Here is a 14,633-nt window from a genome sequence, read left to right as displayed (position 1 = left end):
GTGTTTAATTGTTCAGCCACAATATAGTACATTCGATTGTAATTTGTGCAAATGCGAAATCTGTTAGAGTAAATACGATAAGAATGAAACAATGAACCAACAACGGTTTTCTTCGCTGCTAATAGAATAAAACGTGGATCTATACAGACAGAAATATTCTCACATTCCATCTTGGTAATAATAGATTTCGCAGTCTGATCGTATACTTACTGGCAAAGGTATGTGAAAAAGTAAAAAAAACAAATGAAGTGGTAAGTGGTAGTAAAAACATTTATTCATGAAGTATGCAATGGATTGATGGCTTATATTCGAACATAACTAAACAAATTAAATATTTCGTTAAAATTAGTGATATGGCATGTAAGTATTTTTCACAAAATTAGCTTATAGGCTCAGTCAAAGCGTTTCTTCATTCGTAAATTTCCAAATTATAGAAACATCATCGGTTTGTCTGATACAAACAAAGCAAAAATAATTTTTTAAATATTTTTTTTTCAATTTTGCCAACACATTCATGTTTTTAGGTCATGTTAGGTCTATAAAAGGTGTGAAGTACCTTGACCTCAAAAATATTGCGTATATTTTTATGGTTCTTCCCAGCAGGCACTTTACTTTAACTTCGGAATTTATTTTAACTTCATTGTGTCAACTAACAATACCCCTCTAGCAAACAAACTAGGACCATTAAGGTGGACAGTGTACGCTGTCATAGAAAATTTTACACTTTTAAAAATGAATTAAATGAAGTATGAACACCATGTCCTTTTTTGAGTTGAAAATATTTTGTCTTTTGTCATCATTTCGGTGTTCGAAAGTGAATAATTTGTGAATGTGATGTCTTTTTTTATGTTTTCCTCCGTCATTTTTGTGTGCAAAAATGAAATGAAGTTTAAAATTACTGATTTAAAAAAAAGGCGGTACGGCAACCACAACACAAAAATAGTCAGTGTCAAATTTCTCAAAATTAGGTGGCTTTTTGACCGCGTCAAATTGAAGTTTGTTTGCTAGAGAGCGTATAGCAACTAACATTGTCGTAATTTTGCTAATTTCAAACATAAAGAACATTCTATGTCTAAGAGTACATCGTTAATGCATAGACTTTCGATAGAAAAAAAACCCGGTTCTGAACTGGCTACCTAATCGGGTGATCTCTGAAGCGACATAAAAAGTCGGCTCAAGCATACATAGTATATAGTTCGCATGTTAAAAAGTTACCTTCCATTTTGGCTCATACCCATCGCGCATTCAAGCTAGTCCGGCCTGACAACGCTGTCTTCGGTAAGAGTGGTGAAATGGAGTTGCGTAATGCACTATTATGTCAGTGGAAATATAAGGAATTTAAGCGAGAGTTGCGATAGCGACAACATGATTGTAAGTTGTTTATGGAAATTTACACGTTAAAAAAATTATCCCACAAAGGACGGTCAACGTGATTTGTGCTATGGCGTTTCTAATACCACCAACTAAAGGGCATATCTCCGATATCTCAGGAACTACTGAACCGATTTTGAAAAACTTTTTTTTTTCCCTGAAAGGTAGTAACAAGTTGTGAATTTTGAGCTTAAAAAAATTCAGTGAAACCAGCATTTTTCGTCGTATTCTCTAAAGGCTTTTCAGTTTTTCCACAACAACCTCCGTACCGTATGGCCGATTGATTTCATGTCGAGCTCAAAATTCATTACTTTTGACTACCTTTCAGGAAAAAAAAATTCAAAATCGGCTCAAATGTCTCACAAATTTTGTTTAAAAAAACTGATTTTTACAGTTTTTCGACCATATCTTCTGAACCCTATGGTCGGTTGACTTTGCGTCGGGCTCAAAATTTCACTGCCTTTCAACAAAACAAAAAGTTTATCAAAATCGGTTTAGTAGTTTCTGAGATATCGGAGATACACCCTTTAGTTATGTTGCCGACGATGTAATAACACAAGTCTCAATGTAGTGAAAACATTGAATGTAAATGCAAAAATCCATTTAAAATTAATTCATTATTGATTCTGTGAAACATGAATTTAAACGAAATACGAAATGAAAAATTACAGATTGCCCTTGATTCGACTCCTGTCCCCACTGGGATTCGATCCGGTGACTTCTCGCTTGTGAGTCGAGTGCTCTACCGTTCTTACCAATGTGACGGGCAAAATGTAATTTCTCAAATCCCTTCATGTTTCGATTTCGCTTATTGTTCTCTGTTTGACTGGTTTGACTCTTGATTAACGTACAAGACAGCTATCATCAATGCCATGAAGTACTACAATAATATTGTATTTGAGAAGCTACATCACTTCTACCAACAGAGGAAGCCATCCAACAGGCATGAGAAGCTTGTAAATGTATCAAACATTGTTTGCCACATTTAAACCGAATTGCTTTCCAGCGTATATACGATCTGGGAAACATCAACAATTTATCGTCAACAATTTATTGGTTATGTCTCTATGGATGATGTTTTGACAGCTGAAATAACCTTGGAACAGATCTATTATTGAAAACTTCAGGACCACTCTTGATATTATCGTTTTTTATATCAGAAACTGTGACATATTTCCTCAAATGAGTGTCTTACTGTGCCACCCACTGCGCGTTATCCCATTAAGTTCTATAACTCTCACTACTGTCTCACTTTTGTTATATCCTCTCCATATCAGGAGGACCTGACCACTTTTATGAACGACGCCTTTCAACTTTTAAGTTAATTATTTCCATAAATCAATCGACACGGTCTTTTTTATCATCACGTAACAATATTGATAATTTAGTAAAATAAATTAGTCTAAGTATCGATCACAATATAATACAGAAATGAAATATCAATAGCACTTTCGAAGATTCTAATCAGAAATCAAGTCAGTCCATTTCTGAGTTTTCAATGTGCATGTGTGTACATGTACTGTATATAGGTAATTAGAGTATTATGGTATACTTAAAGTTCATTAGATTATGAGAGTCTATTATATCGATAAATATTTTGGTCTTTTCATTGTATTTCCGTTCGAAAGAGTTTTGTTCTAGTCATATTTTTCGAACTTGAAACCGATTTTAAAAGTTTATTAATTAGTATGTATGTAAGAGATGCAAGTATGTTGGAGTGGCGAACAACAATACATGACATGGATAGCAATGTAATAGTTTTTGGAAAATTCAAACTAAATAAAATTCATTTTTGTACTCTGATGTCGAAAAGTCAACTTTCTATGTGTCGAAATCGAGGCATGTTTAGCACTGGTTCAATGAAGGATTTTCATATATTTTTCTCGCACTAGTTTACGAAAGTCACTTTCCTAACGCATGCTATAAGGCCTCTTAAGCGAATAAGAAAAGAACTAGTGCGTAAACTGCGCATACTATGTGTTGTATCGGCAATCTCATCTTTTGCTCAAAACACTCCATTTACTAATTAGATAACAAAATAGCTATTCTTTTGACGATTTTAACATCAAAGTACAAAAAAAACTTCTTTGATATCGAAATGGTGTTTTACGCACAGGATAAGTTTCAACACTCGCCTGCGCCTCATATTACAAATATCTTATGTATCTTATGCGTAACTAAATAACAATTACGAATTCATCGTTCATCGACTAATATATCAACTGATAAAAATACTCCAAATCTCAAGACCCCTTTTAATCAGTTGAATGACCTTATAGAATGATTAATTTAAATGCTGGACAGCAACAAGAATAGTTGGTATGTTTCTGATAATTTCGGTAAAATCGTTAACGAGATTTAACTGACGGAATCAGTTAATTACATAGTAGGGCGTTTGTAAAAAAAATGAGTGTGAAACCTTGTTAAATATAATCATATATACAATCTGAGGAGAAAATGAAGTGCGAAACATTTCGTTCTTCAAAAGTAAATGAACGATCCTTGACGTACCAATTACTTCAATTAGCACAAACAATAATGGCAGGGATTTTACCAGAAATTACCAGAAAGCTTGTTATTGTGACAACGTTCGTAAAAGTATTCAGAAACCCGTTCAGCCTACGCACTTCAAGCATGAGTGGTACTCTAAATAGAGTACTGAAACTCGACAAAGTATCGAACAATTTTTTGCACCGTAAAACAGTTTGGAGCCAATTTTCACACAAAAAACTCTGTTTGGCAGGTGTCATTGGTTCAGCCCTTAATGGTTATTTCTATCAGTCTCTCAATCTGTAGCTATTGATGTGCTCCACTAAAAAATAAAAACTTCAAAAATAATATCCCATAGTCCCATAGTACGACCGACGACAATTTTTTTTTTGTTTAAAAAATTTAAATTATTTTATTGCCGCAATCGCACGACTATTTATTATCTGAAATTGTTGCTTCCACTCGTTCATACATACATAGTTCATAGTTCAAATAGTAGGTTCATATAATAGCTCATTATACAATAGAAGAATAGGAAGAAGAATTTGTTTACAATTTTTTGTTTTTTTATTAATTAGAAACTCACAGAGTGCATTCTTTTTACTCGAAAATAACTTAAGATTAATTAATCATTAGCTTAAACTAATTTTTGGTATCCAAAATAGACGAAACAACTCCTTTCAAAAACCTAAAATAGCAAAGTGAAAAAGAAAAATCAAATAAAGAAAAATGAAAATGAACTGAAACGAAAATCAAGAGAAAGAAAACAAATTGCCACACACAAAAATTAACTTACAGTAAATTAATATCTAACGAAATCTTTTTTTGTCGTCTATCATGCTGTCCGTTAATTGGCTAAATGTCCCCTTTTTCCTTAGTCAGCCTTGACTCGTAATTTTGCAGGAGATTTTTTCGGTGACTTTCCTGCATCACAATAAAAAACAAAAAGAAAAATTATAGAAAAAACAACAAAAGGAAAAACGAAAAGTTTAAAGCTTCTTATTGTCGCTATCCATTATAATTCAACCCTTAGCATCTACCCTCCCAATCTGTCTCTTTTTCATTTGCAAAATAATAAATGCGAAAACAGCGAACTTAAACAATTTTTATTTTAATGTCGTACGTTGTGTCGGCTACATCTCGCTCATTTAATATTCCGTATGCGTGCGCAATAATTTTTGGATGTACATAATAAACGGGACCTAATCCGTAAATCATAACGAAAGAAAGAAATGATCAGAACTCATCGTTTTAGTGATACAGTCAGAGGCAGTGAAATTTCAGCATGAATTTGCTTCAGCTGTTTCTCAGCTGATCCACCCATACAATCAAAACTGTTTATATTTGTTTATACAGTTGAAACTGCTACACGCGCTTGGTAGTGGTAAAACCGTATAAAGACGTATAAACAGCTTTGATTGTTCATATGGATCAGCTGACAAACACCTGAAGCAAATTCATGCTGAAATTTCACTGCTTCTCACTGTAAAGAAAAATAATAAAATGTTGGAACGAGGAACTTTTTGGATTTATCAAGTGTCAGAAGTAGGTTACATAGTAGGTTAGTCACAATTTCGAGAGGTTGTCATAACTTCAAAAAGAAAAAAATTGCGACTGAGGACAATCCAACAACTCTATACTACTGATGTTCAGCCGTCCGAATGAAAAAATGATAATCGAGTCAATTTTAAATATTATTCGCCCGTCTCTTAGAAACGTTTTGGTAGTGCACGAGCTTGGTCAATGCTCAGAAAGTAGGTTTCGCGTTTCGCGTCAGCGTAGACGTAATTTCAATACTTTCTCTGAAGTGGGTCCTAATTCTAATTACAATTTCAAGAAGTTTGGTGGTCTTTTTTTGGCTAGTAATCAGTGATAAGCCTGTGATTGACTAAGTTTTTACAATTTTTACTAGTTTTGTCTCCGACTTTGTACTTTCATTGATTATCAGAGTACAAACCTGGCTTGTTCGCTGAATAATGTTCGGATAAGTAGCCCTAAAGATAAGATTGCTAATGTAAATCACTGAGACTCAACACAGCTCGTTCGAAGATAAAAGTTTACGAGAAAGGATTTACTAGTGACACAAAAAATGTTAAATTTAGAATCGTTTGTCACTGCTGGACGATCTTTGTTCCACCCTAACGTAATCTTGTCTCGACTTTTCTATAAGTAGGAAAGTTGATGTGAACTGGAAGTGCCCTTTGCAAACCGTGTCAATATTGATTTAGGTCTCAAACCATCTGCTGTTGAGACCAAAATCGTTCTGAAGAGACAATTAGACAAAATAATTAATTTTTCTCTTACCTTTCGAATCGCCCCGTAGTATTGCTGAATCATTTTGATCGAATTTATTGTAATTTTTGAGTGGCGAACTCTCTCTGGACTCTGACTCGTTCTGTGAAATCATTATCGTGGAAATTATTTCTGGTTTCTCGTTCAAATTTATTGACTAAATTTACCGTGAAATATTTCTGCCACACCATGCACCCATACACGAACACAATTGAAACACCTAATTGGATAAGCAACCACACGATAATGTTAACCGCTTGCGTTCGTTCAAACAATTCCTTTCCATTTTTAATGCACAGCATGGCCTCCGTTACCATAATCGCTCCGTACACCCAACATTGCGTACCGACACGTTTGCATCGTGTGTCCGTGATATAGATGTAGTATTGACGAACCGACGGCGCCACAAACAGTCCCATGAAGACTAGCCGAACGATCACAATGGGATGGGACGGAGGCATTTCGAAAATATGCTTCAAAAAGAATGTATTGAGCTCGGTCACCTGTTGGCCGAATCAAATGTGACCTCAGTTGTGATATCGATTGACTAGAGAAGATTTGAAATTGTTACCTGCCAAAAGATCACCAGTTGACACACAGCCAAAAATCTCATGTACGTTGATTTCGGATCCAACCATCGCACATGCGCAAAGCTGCCCGGTGTGAATTGTAAGACAGCTCGTTTGATTTTACCGCTTGTCGTCGATATGTCTCTGCGGAAAATCAATTTATCAGAACTTGGCTACACACAGTTTCCTACTTCGATCCATAGCCCGCCGTGTAATAGGAAGAAAGCTCACACTAACCTTATGCTAGCCCATTTGTACTCTCGCATTTCGAGAATTTTGCAAATTTTAAGACCACACCAAATGCCAAAGCCGTTGCACAACACAACATCCAAAATTAGAGCATCCCACCAGCATTCAACAAAATTCGGCAACAGATGTGCGAAAGCGATTTCGGTTATTTCCCACATTATTGATATTGCCCACAGAATGCCCATGTGTCTGATCAAAATTGCCTTAAATTTTCTAGCATTTTAAACGTGTCAGTCTCAAATCAAACGATTCTTACCTTGAACATCCATCCCAAGTAATGTCCAACAGCAAATACATCAACGTGAGACCAAACACGATCAAAGTTTATGTCGGAGCAATTGACCCCATATTCCTGTACATGACGAAATTTTACGTTAATAAATTATGTAAGAACCGTCGAGGGATCGAATTTTACGCACCTTGTCCATGTTGATATGAAAATGTTTCAGCTTTGGATCGAACCAGTACATGATGTTCATGATACTTTTGTGATTTTGGAACATAAGAAATTGCAGGAACAGCATGTATAAAACCTATGTGGAAGGACACATCATGTTCAACTGACCAGCGTCTCACAACGAATTATCATCACTTACAGATACTCCGAATAGTATTCGCCATACAGCTGGATGTGGCCGCGTAAATGGACCATTTGGAAAGGCCAACACCGAAATGATTAGAAAGAAAAATATCACGCTCAGTATTCCGGCCCAAATGTTTTCTTCGCCATTGGATTCACTTCTGATGTAACAACACGCGATATATAGAACGAGAACATTTATTTAATTAGACCGAGTAAGGTTATGGTTGTGTGTGTTCTAATACGATTGATTTATGTAACGTTTGACCATATCCAATAAAAATTGCTGACTTGCCTTGAAAAAGCCCAGTACATTACAGCAAAAATGGATATTGCCAGTAATGTTACCGTATGCGGTTTGTAGAAAAAATCTAGTGAAATATCATCCACAGGCCGTTCATTTATTGCGAGGAATGTATTTGCCAATGGATTGGTTTCCAATGCAGAAAATGCCTTCGTATTCGATCTTTGTTTCATTGTCGATTGGTCTTCTATGACTTTCTGTCATTCAAACCAAAGATTTAAATTAAATGTTACGCGAGATAATTCTGATAACTCATCGCCTGATTTATAAATCGCAAAATCGTTTTTTTTCAATTTTTTTGTGTCACTGTCCCCACTGTCCGTCTCTACGCACGCGCTGAAAAGTACTGTCAAGAGCAAACATTTTGGCATGTGGCCCATGCGACGCAGTCGGCGCAGTGCTGTTGTTTAAGTGACAGCCCTCACAGTCAGAAGAGAAGGGGATCATAAAAGTGTCGACAGAGACATGTAAACAAATTGAAATAGACTGTTATGATGTAAGAGAAGGAAAATATTCGAACAAGTTATTTTAACTTACCTTGTGGGATATGTCAAAAAATTGTATGTGAAAATGCAATGACAAGTACCCTGAGGCAAGTTATAATTGAATGATCTTCGGTTTTCTTGCTCTGGGGGAAAATTATTCCACGGACATAACTGATCGCTCTGATCATAACAGTCTATATGCTTACACTCAGGGAAACGTTATTTTGCTAGTGGTAGCAAGCAGTGCCTATTTTGGGGAATTTATTTTCCAAAAATTTCCAAAATTTCACAAAAATTCTTAAAATTTCTAAATTTTGTTTTCTGTTAGATCTCATTCCAAAGTAATCAGTTAAGCTCAAAGACATGAAAAACAACTAAAAAGGCAGTAAAAACAACATTTACGATGCAATCTGTTGTGTTTTTAAATAAAAGCACGAAAAGTGATGGAAAAATTTAAGAATTTTTGGAAATTTAATTTTCTTAAAATAAGCCCTGGTAGCAAGGTAGATATCACGGAGAAGGTAATATCATACATAAAAGAATTGGATTCACAGGAAGTCCAAACAATACATGGAAACTTGTACCATCAGTTGTGAGATTGGCTCGTTCGGTATGTGTTTTTTATGCAGATGGGTTTTGAAATTAAGTTTTACGTTTCTCACAATGCAATGTCAAACATAGTCCAAGGTACTTAAAGAAGTAGATGAAGTTCTTTTTCACCAAGTGAACAGCGTAACCAAGGTTCAGAACCTTGAGCGTAACCTCCCAATTCAAATATATTGCAATTGTCAATAACGTGTGGTAATGCGTAAAAAACAAAAACAAAATACATAAACAAATTCCTTAATCAATACTCTCTCCAGCAAACAAAATCTCAGCTCTGTGTCAAATTCGCACCATACTTTGTATTCCACAAACTTTATTCTATATTTTGACTGATTAAGGGTCAGTGACTATGCTGTAATTTACATGCAAATTTCAAAGGCTATGTGACACTTTATGAAAGTAGTTTGTTTGCTAGAGAGGGTATTGCTTTAAAACAATCTACCGAAACGAACATCGTAAATTCCTCGTTTAAGACCACTTGGACTGCATTTTGTGGTTCCTCTTGAATCTTTTGAAATATCATCTGAATGTAATGATAAAATATGCCCTGATACAGGCAATGGAGTTTAGTGAGTGTGTTTAACAAAATTTGTCTATTTGTCAAAATATGTATTTCTTGCATTGACCATTTAATTTTCAAAAATGTAAAGAAATAATGAAACAATTTTGATTTGATTGATTTGTAATGAAACGACTTAAAACGTTAAACTAGTCAGTTTTAGTTCAGATCAAGCTTCTAAGAAGTGCCATAGAGTATAACTCTATGAGAAGTGCAGGCAAGATTCCTGAATCTGAGCTCTCAAATCTTTTAATAGCGAAGGGCCCAAAATATTTACGAATATCTGAAAAAGTGAATATTTTATAGGAGAATGATGTTTAGAAACTAAGAAGAAATGTAATAGAGTTTTCCCATATTTTACTGCATTCTGTCATAAAATTACTGCTGTCACTGCGCTTATTTTCATGTGAACCAACTTCACTGCTGTGACATTTCATAGTAATGAATCAATGTGAAGTTGTTTCACAAAAAATAGTCCAGTAAGAATGAAGTACTATAAAAAAATGTGGCACCTCTACAGGCCAAGGAGATGCGGGAAATCAGAAACAAAACTACATTTTTTATTTACATCTTTAAAAAAAAATTTCTATTTAAAATCGCTTGATAAGATTTTAGTGTAGACAATTGAGTCGTACAACTTTACTATTGCATAGAAAAATAGGTCAGCATCCTCTTAAATTTTTTGTGTAACAGTAACTTATTAACCGTACGAAGAAACACCTTTGGATTTTTGGCTAAAACATGAAGAATCGATTTTTTTAACTGTGAAAATTCTATGGCTGATCACAATGTGAATGTGAGATACTCTCAGAGTTCTACAACAACCAAATACAAAGTATACAGTAGAAGGTTCCAAAAATAACCAAATAAAATTGTACCAAGTCATACAAATCGAAACACTCCGATCCGAAACATGTTTCGAAGACTCTGCAGAATTCTGCGAATCTTGAAGACAGTGATACCGTACATCAAATGCAATGGAAGCGAAGGGAAAATGAATTTTGCCTGGTTTATGGTCCTCATAGACAGAGGACCTCGGCATTGCACGATATTTGTTTCTAAATTTGGTCACCCATGTCAAAAATGGTCTAAAATATCAGTCGATACTGTCCAGAATCTGGAAATAATCTGCAATTCTGGAAAAATTGGTCACTTACATCAAACGCAATGGAGGCGAAACGAAATTTAATTTTGTCTGGTTTATGGCATACATAGACAGAGAACCTGGGCATTGCACGATATTTATTCCAAAACAGGGTCACCCATATCAAAAATAAGTCGAAATATTAGTTTGAAATCAGTCGATACCTTGCAATATTGCACGGTAACGACGGTTTATTTACCCATTTTTCACGCTATTTTTGATATGGGTGACCCTGTTTTGGAATAAATATCGTGCAATGCCCAGGTCCTCTGTCCATGTATGCCATAAACCAGACAAAATTAAATTTCGTTTCGCCTCCATTGCGTTTGATGTAAGTGACCAATTTTTCCAGAATTGCAGATTATTTCCAGATTCTGGACAGTATCGACTGATATTTTAGACCATTTTTGACATGGGTGACCAAATTTAGAAACAAATATCGTGCAATGCCGAGGTCCTCTGTCTATGAGGACCATAAACCAGGCAAAATTCATTTTCCCTTCGCTTCCATTGCATTTGATGTACGGTATCACTGTCTTCAAGATTCGCAGAATTCTGCAGAGTCTTCGAAACATGTTTCGGATCGGAGTGTTTCGATTTGTATGACTTGGTACAATTTTATTTGGTTATTTTTGGAACCTTCTACTGTATACTTTGTATTTGGTTGTTGTAGAACTCTGAGAGTATCTCACATTCACATTGTGATCAGCCATAGAATTTTCACAGTTAAAAAAATCGATTCTTCATGTTTTAGCCAAAAATCCAAAGGTGTTTCTTCGTACGGTTAATAAGTTACTGTTACACAAAAAATTTAAGAGGATGCTGACCTATTTTTCTATGCAATAGTAAAGTTGTACGACTCAATTGTCTACACTAAAATCTTATCAAGCGATTTTAAATAGAATTTTTTTTTTAAAGATGTAAATATAAAATGTAGTTTTGTTTCTGATTTCCCGCATCTCCCAACCGACTAGGCGAATGAGTGTTGATATGTTTCTTCCAAGGTGAAATGAAATGTCCAACCGTCATCCATAGAGCCATAACCTCAACACTATTAACAATGCGATTGTCAAAATAACAATGAAAAATTAGTTGTGGTTATGGTTCTATGAATGACATCGGTACGTCTGTTTAGGTTCATTTTGTTCGGCTGAATCGTTGAAGAAACCTATACAGTGTTAAAAGAGAGTAAAAGAGAGAAAAATGACCAGTTGCTTAACTGGTTTCGATGGGTGATACGTCAAAAATTGTGTGTAAAAGTCCAGTTTACTAGGAACAAACCTGTTAATTTAACTGAGCTCGATGGGTGAGCACTCTTTTTGACATTCTCTTTTAACACTATATCGGTGTTTTGGTTTATGTTTATCATGTTTAAACGTTGACAGTTGAAATCAGTGTTGCATATTTTGAACAGGAAATGTAGTATACCATCTTCATCCTAACGGTTCTGGTACATAAAAATGACATACTTTTACGTGAAAATCATATGTTTTTCCGATTCTGTTACGATTTTTTGTTTTGATGATTTACAACCTTTGGCGTAATCAGTGAAATTTTACAATATTTAAATCAAATCAAATTATTCACATCTTTTGGTGTCGTGTTGCTATTGGAAGTGTGATTTCGTCGCGACAAGAAGTGTTGTCATTTCATACAGTAAACGTGAATGAATTTCAGTAAATTGTGCAATCTTGAACAACATTCAAAGAAATCTATCAATATCAGTTATAGTAACGTTGATTTTATCTTATCGTTTAACATTGGCTGCAAATATTATTGTAAATGCAAACGTTGACTAACTAAATATAACAGATGGAAGGAAAGGCCTGTGTTCAGGAACAAGCAGCAAATGAGGTGGCTTCTTCGAGTACACAAATCGAACGGTCGATTAGCGAGAGTCTAGTGAAAGAGAATAAACAGAAGCAACTGGATGAACTTGAAGTCATTCAAAGTATATTTGACGAATCATGCCTTACCATCGACTTGGCGAATCGATGCGGTCGTTTTATTGCATATCCAAACATATCCGAATCACCATATTACGTTACATTCAGCAAAGGTGACAAAAGGAAATTGCCGGAAACAAATGAAGTGGCTGTCGAGGCAAGCAATACTTTACAGAAAATGGAAATTAAGTATTTACCTCGCATTGAGTTCACGTTCACATTGGACGAATTCTATCCCAGTGAAGATCCACCGGCATTTCTGATGTCCTGCCAGTGGTTATCGTCTGCAGATATGAGCAGAATTTGTGAACAGATCGACACATTGTACAGCGAATGTCGATCTGAAGTACTGTACTCCTGTTTCACGTTCTTACAAGACGATGTTCTAACATTTCTGAATGCGGATAAGGAACTTGATGTCACGCTGTTAATGTATTCCACACCGTCAGTTGAAGCAAGCATCAATCAAGCGAAAAACTACGTTCCAGATAAATGCAGAGGAGATGGCAAGTTTGACAAACGTGTTGTACTGAACGAATCAATGCCTAATATACTGCGAATTCTCAGAGGTATAAATTACGAATGCGCCGTCGTCTTGATCAAACTAATTTTTCATTTCTCAATTAGAATTCGATGAATACAAACGTGACGAGCTGTTTGCCAACGATTGGTATTGCTGTAACATTTGCTTTTCACGTAAACAAGGTCGTGACTGTGTCCGATTCAATTGCAATCATACGAACTGTTTTGATTGTGTTCGAGAATATCTGAAACTGCAAATCGTTGAAGGTTCCGTTGGTTCCCTCAAATGTCCTGAGCATAAGTGCAATGCAATGGTGTCACCGCAAATGGTCAAAAAAATTGTTGGTGACGAATTGTTCCGTCGTTACGATGAGCTGTTGTTAGCTTCAGCATTGAATACAATGAATGATATCGTGAGTGTTCATTGCGATGAGGAGTGACTGTAGACGTATCCACTAAAGAATTTGTCTACCATTTAAATTAGGTCTATTGTCCCCGGAAATCGTGCCAAAGTCCGGTTGTACCTGAAGCCGACAATTTAGCTGTGTGTCCAGCGTGCAATTTTGCATTTTGTAAATTTTGTAACTACACCTATCACGGCTACGAGCCATGTCGCCTTTTCAAGAATGATGAGGAGAGGAAGCAGCTACTGAACCAGTACAACAATGGAACCGACAGCGAAAAAGAGGCGCTGGAGAAACGGTACGGGAAGGATAAACTGAGACGCGAATTGGACACACTGTTGTCGCAAGCGTGGATCGAAAATTACAGCAAAGCGTGTCCCAGATGCAATGCAAAAATTGAAAAAATCGACGGATGCAATAAAATGTTCTGCAACCGCTGTCAGTCCTGCTTCTGCTGGATTTGTTTGGAGATATTGGGTGGGGCCGATCCATATGCCCACTTTCGAAGAGTGGCATCAAAATGCTTCAATAAATTATTTGCTGGAATGATACCAGACGATAATTTAAATTATAATGTGGCTGAGGTAGAGGATGAAGATGAAACGGATGACGATGGCCTTGATGAAATCCGCTTTTATCCGCCACGATTTAACTAAATAAATTGTTTACATCAACCACATCCAGATGTTTGTTTCTAGATGTTGAGATATCAGAATGGTTTCTAACTTAGGTTCACTGGCTGAGCTGGTTATTAGCATTGAGCTATCAATTTGGCTGTTGGATTGGAGTCCTTTCATCTTTCGCTGTAGATACCGACGCTTACCTTCTTGTGCTTGATGCTTCTACACGACAAGCTCCAGATCCTGATCGTATGGTATAAACCTGGCTGGAAATTCATCACTCCTATAGTTTGTTGAGTTCATTTCAGCTTCACTTCAAGTCTAATTCAGGTCGACCTGAGTTCTTAGAGTAACATGTCAGTTCAGTCTGATCCTGAAGTTATCAAACCTGAAGTCATGATTTTTTTTATTTTAATTGGTCTGCCAATGTTGTATTGCTGATAAGGAGACATCAATTTGCCACTGGGATGTTGGTCAAAATTGTGTCTTTTT

The 14,633-nt window shown here is 35.8% G+C and overlaps 2 protein-coding genes across 3 annotated transcripts; one reads left to right on the top strand and one right to left on the bottom strand.

Annotated features, from left to right (window-relative positions):
- Positions 1 to 4,271: 4,271 nt before the first annotated feature.
- Positions 4,272 to 8,209, bottom strand: LOC119076265 (phosphatidylserine synthase 1). Of its 2 annotated transcripts, XR_005087584.1 has the most exons (10): positions 7,847 to 8,209; positions 7,568 to 7,712; positions 7,391 to 7,504; positions 7,228 to 7,323; positions 6,960 to 7,174; positions 6,725 to 6,866; positions 6,321 to 6,656; positions 6,166 to 6,256; positions 4,658 to 4,785; positions 4,272 to 4,549 (listed from the first exon to the last, which is right to left on the bottom strand). XR_005087584.1 is itself a non-coding variant. In XM_037182940.1 (9 exons), the coding sequence occupies exons 1-9, from the start codon at positions 8,026 to 8,028 to the stop codon at positions 4,736 to 4,738; spliced, it is 1,371 nt and encodes a 456-aa protein (XP_037038835.1). In that variant the 5' UTR covers positions 8,029 to 8,209; the 3' UTR covers positions 4,653 to 4,735. The 2 variants fall into 2 exon arrangements, 1 of the variants encoding a protein (XP_037038835.1); XM_037182940.1 differs by lacking the exon at positions 4,272 to 4,549 and having other exon boundaries at positions 4,653 to 4,785.
- Positions 8,210 to 12,139: 3,930 nt separating this feature from the next.
- On the top strand, positions 12,140 to 14,200 carry LOC119076264 (E3 ubiquitin-protein ligase RNF14-like). The gene is made up of 3 exons (XM_037182939.1): positions 12,140 to 13,164; positions 13,223 to 13,530; positions 13,602 to 14,200. Exons 1-3 carry the CDS (start codon positions 12,462 to 12,464, stop codon positions 14,175 to 14,177), a joined length of 1,587 nt encoding a protein of 528 aa, XP_037038834.1. The 5' UTR covers positions 12,140 to 12,461; the 3' UTR covers positions 14,178 to 14,200.
- Positions 14,201 to 14,633: the final 433 nt, after the last annotated feature.

Source organism: Bradysia coprophila, unplaced genomic scaffold (assembly GCF_014529535.1).
Source record: "Bradysia coprophila strain Holo2 unplaced genomic scaffold, BU_Bcop_v1 contig_232, whole genome shotgun sequence".
NCBI lineage: Eukaryota > Metazoa > Arthropoda > Insecta > Diptera > Sciaridae > Bradysia > Bradysia coprophila.
This window is presented reverse-complemented; position numbering and strand designations above follow the sequence as displayed.